We start from the raw sequence: 10,496 nt of genomic DNA, 5'->3' as shown, positions 1-10,496 counted from the left end.
AGACTAGCTCATTATACCAAACATCATTACTCAGCGGCTTTATGTCCGATCTCTGCAAGCGATTTGCCATGGGAAATTCTGCGACAGACGGCACGTAATCCGGCACGTGGTCCACCAGGGCCAATCATATCACGCTTTTGTTAAGACAAGTTTATGACTGTTCGGACCCCTAATCAAAGTTCAGGCGCTAGTAGAAGCCGCGCGTGATTGGCACTTCGAGAACACGCCGAGCCAAGTGGGTCAAGTTCAGACTATCCCGTCCAAAACAATATATTCAAATGAAGGCCGGCGCAGTCGTCAGTTCCGTCACACGTTTGACAGGAGGCTACAAGAATAACTTAGTCAGAATACCTTCTTGTTTACGAAAAAAAAGAAAACAGGCAACGGAAGTAAGGCATTTCCCCCGGTACTTGCCCATTTCCCACTCCGGTACCCGTCATATGTTTGAGGCTCATAATCATCACCTTGCAGTGAAGGGATACGAGTAGCAACTATACAAGAGGAGTGAGCAATGCCAGCACGCTGTCATCGTTGAAGCGTTGCAACATTTAGAATGGAAACAACGCAAACAATGGGACAAGGGAGAAAGCACTGTTTCCGTCCTGCCTCATAATCAGATCGTAGTTTCGGCACGTGAACCCCCCACTAACTACCCAAACAGCAAGCTCGCAGGAACATCTACCGGGGGTGTGGGGGGGGATCAGCATATTCCGTTTCCGTATACCACTATTAAAGAGCCGTATTATGCTATGTATATGGGTCTCCCCACTGATTTCTGATTGCATGCACAGCGCATGCGGTGACGTCATCGTAGCCGCCACAATGCGGCAGAGCTATCACGGCGAAAAGCTGCGCGTTATCTCGCTACACTTATCTCTACACTTATCTGTGAAATAAAGGACGTCCATGACGTCACGCGAACACGCCCTGCAGGAAAGTATGCGACACTGCAGCGCGGTCGCCAAGACGTTTTATAGATATTTAGCATGATTAAAAGCTTTAAACCAATCTGCTTATCTTTAGCAGTGCTGTGGAGGCTCAGACTACACAAGGTCCATTCCATTCGCCTGCACTTTCACGAAGTGCTGCACTTTGCTATTCGTTTCACCAGTTCGGTGTCTGCACGTCGCCATTCGTTTCACTCAGTGCAGACTTCGTGCAGGACAAGTTCGCAGTATTCCCTGCACTCGTCGAAAGGTAGTGCACCATGGGTGCAAGAGGTGTCGTGCTAATTCCGCAAGAGTAGGAAATGGCGCTGAACTATAGCGGGAACTAAAGCCCCTCCATCCACGTGTCAACGCCGCTTTCGCCTGGTCGGCTAAAAGGTGTATGGAGGGGTTTAGCGGGAACTAGTTCACGAAGTGCATGCAGGGTGAATCGAATGGGCCCATGCAGTATGGGACATCGCGTGATCACGTGATTACTCACGTGATGTCACGCTTCTATACGTTTGAAAACATAGGCGCGAGGCGAAGCGCGGTTCAATGCCAAAATAATGTGGTGTACGTACCGGCTCCCTCCATCCTGCTACTTAAAAAAAAAGAGGGTGACAGAAAGAAAACAGCATAGAATGAGTACGGGACGCTGCTCATACTACATACTTATGGAACACTACAATGATGTTAGAAATGGTACAACGGGGCACCTTGGTACGCACAATAAGGGATTGCGGTATCACGCAGTATTTGTAGCTGGGCTATAGCTGGTTCATATTTGTTTAATTATATAGCGTAAAAGATGCGAAACCGTATGCAGAAATCGTCGGGACAGGAAAGGTCGGATTTTCCTGTCCTGTCGTTTTCTTGAAATCGTGTCGTGCCCTTTACACCATAACCAAGGGGCCCAGTGTCGTCACGTATATACCACGCTGAAGTAACAGACAAAAACAGTAATCAAACAACGCACGAGATAACAGAAGTAGCGGAAATCACCAGGCGCAGTAAAAAATGCGTCAGCGCTCCCTCGATTGAGCTATCTCAAAAGAAAATATAAACTATATATGTATATGCACGCAGGCCCCACGCAAAGGTGGCATTAGGTCGCTCGGCAGTAAGGCTTGTTTCCACTTGCAATTTAGAAAGTATACAGTATACTTTGATATTTGAGCACGACGACAACGTGTCCACTGCAATTGCACAGAAGTTACAAGCGCTTCGCGCATATCCCGTAATAATTTGTTACAGGTCGCCCTTTCCGTTCTGTATTCATTCTTTCGTCTCTCAAACCGCGTAAGTCTTTGTGCGATGGCTGGCTAAGCTGAGTCAAGAACTCGCCTAATCAATCCACTGATTTCCGGGGTCGGATGAGACGGACTGTAGAATGCGGTAGCATAAATTAGATCAATTTCACTATGCACCATCAGAGCGCATGCGCAGCGGCCCCGCCGGCGCCATGATGACAGTATACGGTGCTTGGCGCCTTTCCGCTGAATTGGGGTTTAAGGCAACACTGGGAAGAACGCCAAGGATAATGACATTGGTGTGTTTTACCCAAGAATTTTAGAGGGAAGCAGTGGGGGGGAGGCATGTATTGTGCGTCCCTATAATGTCCCGCTCCCATTGTGAAGCTCTTCATTCTCACCTCCCCGCATTTTGATCGCAAGGGCTCAGCGGCTTTGTCACGATACGAACGCAACATAGTTCTTACCATAGCTGTACTTCAGCCCGATAAGGTCTACTATACTACCGGCTGCCGGCTGCTTCGCGGCGACCTCCGAGACCTCCGCTAAGGCACCGCGCGCCGAGAATGCTTGAAGACGACGTTATTCAGAAGTAGAAGAGTCCTTGGACGTCGCCAGTGGCGTTAGTCAGAAAAAAAAAAAAAAAGAAAAGAAAGGATGGCAGCTCACGTTTCTGCGTTGATTACCGCAAGCTCAATCAGATCACCAAGACGTTTACCCGCTACCTCGTATTGACGATTCCCTCGATAGACTGCGACATGCACGTTATTTCTCGTCGATGGATTTGAGGAGCGGGTACTGGCAAATAGAAGTTGACGGGAGAGACCGAGATAAAACTGCATTCGTGACACCTGACGGCCTCTATGAGTTTAAGGTACTTCCCTTAAGCTTGTGCTTCGCGCTGGCAACATTTCAGCGGCTAATGGACACAGTACTCTCAGGCCTCAAGTGGAAAACGTGTTTAGTATACTTGGACGATATGACTGTATTTTCTGCAACTTTTGACGAGCCCCTGAGGCGACTACATGCGGTTTTTCAAGCCATTCGATCTGCCGGTCTCACGCTAAAGCCGGAAAAAATGACACTTTGGCTTTGAAAAGCTTCTCTTCCTCGATCATGTGGTCAGCAACGAAGGTGTACAGCCTGATCCCGACAAAATAGCTGCCGTTGGAAATTTTCCAGTGCCATCTGACAAAAAGGCAGTTAGACAATTTTTAGGTCTGTGCGCCTATTACCGACGCTTCATTCGGAACTTTTCACGAATTGCGTCACCGTTTACACACCTCGCCAGGACAGATGTCGCGTTCGTATGGGGTGATCGAAGAACAACAACAAGCGTTCAACGAGCTGCGGCAACGCCTCCAAAAGCCCCTAGTCCTTGGACAATTTGACGAAGACGCCCTGACAGCGGTTCACACCGACGCCAGCAGTGTCGGCTTAGGAGCAGTACTCGTGCAGTGGCAAGACGGTGCTGAAAGAGTAATAGCTTATGCAAGCAGAGCCCTTTCCAGTGCGGAAGCGAATTATTCCACCACGGAAAAATAGTGCCTTGCGCTGGTGTGGGCCGTTATGAAATTTCGTCCGTATTTGTACGGCCGCTCCTCTAATGACCACCACTCCCTTTGTTGGCTGATGAACTCAAAAGATCCATCAGGACGATTGGCGCGCTGGAGCCTTAAGCTTCAAGAATTCGACATGGTTATTGTCTATAAATCGGGAAAGCGGCATACGGATGCTGACTGCCTTTCTCGCGCCCCATTCGAATCTGCCAATGCAGAAGGTGACGACGATGCAGCCTTTGCCGGAGTTGTCAACAGAGCTACAATCGCACAGCAGCAATGCGACGCCCCGGAATTGCAACCCATTATTAATTTCTTGGATAGACGCGTTTCCGTTGTCCCAAAGCTTTTTGCAAGAGGACTACCATCACTTTGCTTGCGCAACGACGTCTCGTATAAGGCGAACTTCTCTCCGAACGGAAACATCTACTTACTCGTCGTCCCGAACACCTCTCAGGAGTAAGTATTACAGGCATGCCATGATGAAGCAACATCTGGTCATATGAGCTACACACTAACGCTGTGTAGGGTAAAGCAAAAATACTATTGGCCAAGACTCGCGGCGACCGTTCAACAATACGTCCGGACATGCCATGAATGCTGCAGCGGCAAAAAGTGCCAGCAGTTAAACCAGCAGGCTTCCTCCACCCTGTTGAAATGCCCGACACTCCATTTGCTCAAGTCAGAATGGATATTCTAGGCTCATTATCGTAGCCGCAGAACACCTCACACGCCGAAACCAAAGTTCCGGAGCGGAGCACGGCAAGTGAAGCAGCCCAATTTTTTATAAAGAATGTTGTACTGAGGCAAGGCGCTCCAACAGTAGTATTAACTGAGAGGGGAAGTGCATTTACAGTCGAGCTATTGGACACAGTATTAAGGCTTAGTGGAACAGCTCACCGGCGAACAACGGCGTACCATCCGCAAACGAACAGACTGACAGAACGCCTGAATAAGACGCTCGCGGATATGCTCTCCATGTACGTGGATGTCGAGCACAAGAATTGGGATGAAGTACTGCCGTATGTCACCTTCGCATACAACACGGCTCAGCAAGAGACAACACGAATGACACCGTTCCGTCTCCTACATGGTCGTGAAGTCACAACTAATGCTAGATGCGATGGCATCGAAACGGATGCTGAAGACTTCACTCAGCATGCTGAAGAAGGGCGACAACTTACTCGCACACGTATTCATAGGCAGCAGGATTACGACTCGAGGCTCTATAATCTTCGTCACCGACCAGTCTACAACGAGCCCGGAGAGAGAGTTTGGGTTTGGACTCCCATTCGCCGTAGCGCCCTTTCGTAGAAACTGTTAAGGCGCTACTTCTGACCGAATAAAGTTCTTCGGCGGCTCACTGATGCCAACTATGAGGTTGCTCCCGATAGTCCACATTGCTCAAGGCATCGACGGCATCTACCGGTGGTTGTGCACGTGGTCCGGATGAAGCCCTATTCGTCCGAGTGAATTCATTGCACCGCAAGCGGGTCCCGGTCCTGTTGCCATGACGATAAAGCATCGGGGTGATGCTTTCTAGGAAGAGAAGCTAATGTCACAACTAACGGCTAGCAAGAGAACAGAAGAAAATGAACTGAGGGACACGAGCAGCGACCAAGCTCCCTTTGAAAGGAGACGAAGCTGGCGCGTCGGCTCTTGTGATCTCTGAGCGGCACAAGAAGAATGCCTTGTTAACAATTGATTTATTCTACTCTAATTTAGAAAATTCAAGAAGTAAAATCACAAATGCAGTTTAGATCTTACTAGTATTGTTATCCAAAACATAACTTACTCATGTTTAAGTATATCCTTTATATTATGTATTTCAGTAACTTTTTCCCCTTCTTTTTTCTTTCTTTAGTATTCCTATCAACGCAAGGCTTATTATAATATTGATAACTACTTTATCTCATGTATTGACAGTGTATTTTTCATCTTGGATTATATATATATTTTTATTTTTTGTGTGAATTATTTATTAACTAATTTATTTCACTTTTTCAATCATATTACCACCCGATACGTGGCCTATCCCCCATAGTGGGTTTGTGCCATTAATTGAGGCTTCATCATCATCATCATCATCTGAGCGGTTTTTGTTTCTCGCATGGTGGTCCCGCGTCGTTTTTTTTTTTTTCACGCCGTGACAACATTTAAGGTGTCATTTATGGGAACAGGATATAGTTGGTGCGATTGAAGAGATCGAAGTGAAAATGTCTTTTGACTACTGTTTCCTTTTGATTATGTTGCTATTCATATTTGTTATTTGTATTCTTCGTAGCATTAAATATGTCCCTTGCGGTCACCAATCAAACAGTGAAATGTTTGAGAAGTGTGTTACTCATATTTTGCTTCTCTTGCGAGTGACAAGCTCGAACGTCAACTGGCACAATCTAAAGATATATATGCCGAAACACCTTACTTGCCATTTGTCGACAGGCGTCAGGCACTGACAGTCGAGTCACGGAATGAAATTTCCTACATATTGTTGTTGTCTTTAGATCGCAGTTTTCTTGATGTTTACTCTTAATTTTATAATAATGACGAGGAAGCACGGCTAATTAACCAAACACGCGAAAGGTACTACTTTTCAATGGGCGACTTATTTTTCAAAGACGAAAACCTGCTCATGCCAAGGGAGCCTAAAAACGAAGAAACGGCTAGGATGTGTCAGGGAGCGGTTCCAGAAGCAAACACGATATCTAAAACAACTCTTCGACGCATTGGCTCCGTTTTAATTAGTCAAGATTCCCTCAAAATTTCCTTGACACCCGTCTGTGAAACAGCCACGAAAAGTCCTCAAACCGCAGCTGCAGTGAAATGGCTTCTCTTTGCCACGCAGGCACGTAGTCACGAGCTCTTTATTGTATTTTTCTGCGCGCGCTTGTTTGTATTTAGCAGTATGGTCTCGGTCTCACATGAGGCGTACAAGTGTGATCGAACTATTTTTTTCTTTAATTACCAACAGCAAGGACAATAAACTAAAAGAATGAAATAAATAAGTGGAAGCGAGCCGGCGGCAGACAGGAGCGCCGCGAGCTTCTTTGCGAAGTAAATATGCACCGTACGGCGCGGCGCACGGTGGGTGCCCGTGCGCATTGGGGCGGCGTCATAGTAGCGTGCACGCGCATTCGTTCCACGCTCCGCGACGGGGCTATTGCGCGCCAACAGAAGCAGCAGCAGCGGAGCCGCACCCGGGCTGAAGACACCACCCGGCGACCACGATGTACTCGGTAAGCGAGGACTAAAGCCACCACGTCGGTCAGGGCAACCATCCATCGTAGCAGACGACGCCGCGGCTCGGAAACCATTTTCGTCTGCGACTGCGAGGAAAACCTGCGGACCGGCCGAAACCGCCGGCGGAAGCGGAAGCAGCGGCTACGACTCGCCGTACTCTGTTTATGCCGCACGAAGCACGTGGTTCGATAACCTCCCCCTCTCCGCTTACGGGCCAGCCTTCGCCGCGGTCGCCGCCTCTCGTCTCATTTTCTGCCCGGCGTCGGAACCGAGGGACCGACGAATTCCGAGCCACCCCAAGCGCTGATTTTAAGCGCTGCCCAGCCACCGACGCGGCACGAACGTTTCGGCGGCGCTGTCCTGCCCCTGGATACCGCATTTCGTCCTCGGTCCTGCCACGTGTTAGCGTCAAAGAGCGGTTTTAATGGTGAAGTATATTCCATCTCTCTTCGACCATCGCGTTGCGCACAGGCTCAGAAACAGTAGCCCCGCTGTCTCAACGGTGCAGCCTTGTAGAGCTCGTTGCACGACGAGGTGGCCCACCCCGCCCTCATAACCATGCCGAAAAAAAAAAAAAATGCGGACCGTTCGATGGAAGGATTTTATATTCTAGCATCGGGTGCAGGTGTGTTGCTCTCGCGGCGTCAGCCTTCGAATTCGCTCTCGGGCAGTTGAATTTTGCTTTTCAACTCCGAAACGTAGCGCAACCGGCCGAAGCGTTTCTACGGGCAGGTGTATGTGTGCCCATTTTCGGGGTTTCTACTTCCCTGCTGACATTTCCTTCAGGGTTAGTGTCCTTGACCGGCACACGAGAAAGCAGCGTGGCGTTCGACTACGGCGTGGTTTCGAACTGCAGTCGACATTCACCCCTGGCCAGCTGTTCTAGCTCGCATGGGCAGTAGCGCAAAATTGAGGGCTTCGGTTTTCGCTAGTCAGTTTCGTATATATATATATGTATATATATATATATATATAAATGGTGGTAGTTATAAGGCGAGGCCCACGCTGCACATGTGGCCACGGGGGAGGCACATGCGACACATCGCTCGCTGCGGCGAAGGTGAACCGTACTACAACGTGCATGTATGCAGTTTTGTGCCTTTCAACGTCGGCTACTGTACTACGCATCAGAACACTGCGTCACCTTTTTTTTTTTTTTCTTATAGCGTCAGTTTCATCATTAGTGTTTCGGTCCCTTGATAGTCATGTCCGTTTGTGGTGTCGCACGAACAAATTTTGTGGCGAGAGAACAAAATATATATAAAAATGCAGCAGCCGGCCTTTTAAAAGGCGAGGCGCATGCGTCTGCGCTTACGGCTGGTCAACAGCAGTGGTGTTTGATTCGCGAAACGTGCAACTCCGAAGTCGTTCCCTAATGCAAGGCGTGCACATGTGGCGCACATCGAAGGTGGTTTTTCAGGCAGCGCTTGCGTTCAGCAGTTTTTCATTTTGCAAATATGTATCCGCGAGCGCATTCCCTCGATCCCCGTAATGCTCGTGTGATATAGCAGCTTCGCGGTTTTACTGTTCATCGCTGGACTTTCTTCCACCGCATGCGCTCACTTATTTTATTTAGTTTCTTTTTTCCTTGCGAGCGTGTTCTGCGAAGCGTTTTGTTATTCAGCAGCGTGCGTTACGCGTATTCCTCAACGATATACCCTTATTTAGCCTCTCGGTCGACTTCGGCCACGTGCAGCAGATAGAAAATCGCTCTCTCCGAGATTGTTTTTGTTGAAGTCCTCGCTCATTGCAAATGCAATACCTCGTTTGTTTCCTGCACCTCTGCTTCTGCGGCACCACACTATTGTTTACATATGTGCCTATGTAATATTTTGCGCATTTTCTCGGCGTGCATTGCATTGTTTACATGCTTAAGGATGCAGTGTACTGGCTGGCCCTCTGTCATTTTTCTCTGCTCTAGCTGTAACGAATGTGCATGCATTCAAACTGGGTGGACCAGTATTTATGCTGCGATTATTGCTTAGTCAAGGAGCACATGTGCCATACGCTTTCGTTGAGGTGCCGTGTTACGACTCATTGTGCTCCTTTCATTAATTATTGAAAATCACAGGATTGATCTGTTATTTCCATCCAGCTTCATCAGCCTTCCAGCGAGTTTCTGGATGAGGAACTTGCACTGATGGAATCCTTAAGTGACCACAACTATAACAGAATGCTGCCGAATTTTAACGGTATGCTTGACAATGCCAGTGATGTCTCACTGGTGGATCGCCGACCCCTCAGCAGACAATATGGTGAGCATCTACAATGTTGACCACAAGTACATACTTTCTGCGCCAGCGGAATTGATGTCACCGGAGGAAAAAGTGCATGCACCACTGTAGGACTTCAATTGCGAAAGTTTCTTGTGCTGTGGCAATTGAAACGGCACTGTATTGAAGGATTGTAGTTGCTGACCATGTTCTGCTTATGGTGATGCCACTTTATAAAGGTTTTGTTCTGTGTGGTTGCTATGTTATCACTCTCTGCTCAATTTATAGTGCTTGCTCATGTGCGAATCAGAACAGGAAGCTGTGAGTTTCAGGTGTATGTTAAGGAAATATTGATGTTTCAGTACTGTGGATATTTTAATCTTATCGATATGGGCGTGACATCACCTTGCTACTGTGCATTGATTTTTTCTGCTACACAATAAACTGCCTTTGCTCCAGACGGCGTTACCATCATTGTTCATGCCCCAGCCGCACGTTTGAGCTATGTTTCCAGTATGAATAAATTCAGTCTTCGAATATGCGTCTTCAGCCAGTGGTGAGTCTCCTGCTGTCACACGAGGCAAATGTAGGTTTTTTTCTTGTTCCAGATAACGCAGCTGAGGACTGCCTCAATTTTAACGGTAAGTTGGGCGATGCACCACTGTTCTTTTGTTTCCTAGGTCTTGTAAGCTCATCTAAACTCTTAATTAGCAACTTGTCTTAACTTGTCTTCGTCATTCTTTTTGTCCGTCTATGTATGCTCTGTAAGTGACGATTGATACCATGGAACACCAACAAGCCCGTACCCAAACCTTTCAACAGTGTTAGGCCCGTTTGGTTCACATGGGTTCGCAGCTGTCGCAGAAAAATTTCAAGCCTGAACCATGTTGCATACACTTGCGAATCGTGCTACAAAGTGAGAGATGTGTGAATTTTGTTGGCCCAAGTTTTCTATGGCCTTATGTCTAGCTGCATTTTTTAATAGAAGCATCAGCTTTTAGTCATCTTCAATTAGATTAAGAGGGCCATCACATTGCTACAATTTGCTTGAATTCGTAATGCTGATAATCGGACTAGATGCATCCTGGAAAATGCACCTTGATTAAATTTAGTCTCGGTAGTGCCAAAGGCAGCTTCAGCTGCATTGCACTGAGTTTTAAAAGCCTTTGGTCATTCATGAAACACCAGCTGAGCTGCCGAACATAGCATTGGCTAGTATTGTCTGCCAGACGTCATGCATCACAGCTTCACCACCTTGCCAACAGATGCAGCAACACCATGCACCAGAGTGGCACCAAAAAGCAT

The 10,496-nt window shown here is 47.7% G+C and overlaps 1 protein-coding gene across 4 annotated transcripts in view; it reads left to right on the top strand.

The window, feature by feature from the left end:
* The first annotated feature begins 6,816 nt into the window (after nucleotides 1–6,816).
* LOC126531506 (cytoplasmic polyadenylation element-binding protein 1-like) overlaps nucleotides 6,817–10,496 on the top strand; it is a 33,052-nt gene continuing 29,372 nt past the window's right edge. The window contains exons 1-3 of one of the 4 annotated variants that reach the window (XM_050179050.3): nucleotides 6,817–6,974; nucleotides 9,074–9,233; nucleotides 9,800–9,832. In XM_050179050.3, the coding sequence (XP_050035007.1) occupies nucleotides 6,966–6,974; nucleotides 9,074–9,233; nucleotides 9,800–9,832 (202 nt within the window). In that variant the 5' untranslated portion in view covers nucleotides 6,817–6,965. Of the gene's footprint in view, nucleotides 6,975–7,008; nucleotides 7,406–7,976; nucleotides 8,062–8,103; nucleotides 8,387–9,073; nucleotides 9,234–9,799; nucleotides 9,833–10,496 lie in introns of those variants that run through there. The other 3 variants (XM_050179051.3, XM_050179048.3, XM_050179049.3) reach the window with 3 other exon arrangements.

This window comes from Dermacentor andersoni, chromosome 5 (assembly GCF_023375885.2).
Source record: "Dermacentor andersoni chromosome 5, qqDerAnde1_hic_scaffold, whole genome shotgun sequence".
Taxonomy (NCBI): Eukaryota; Metazoa; Arthropoda; class Arachnida; order Ixodida; family Ixodidae; genus Dermacentor; species Dermacentor andersoni.
Note: the sequence above shows the minus strand (reverse complement) of the source record. Positions and strands in the feature narration are given on the sequence as shown.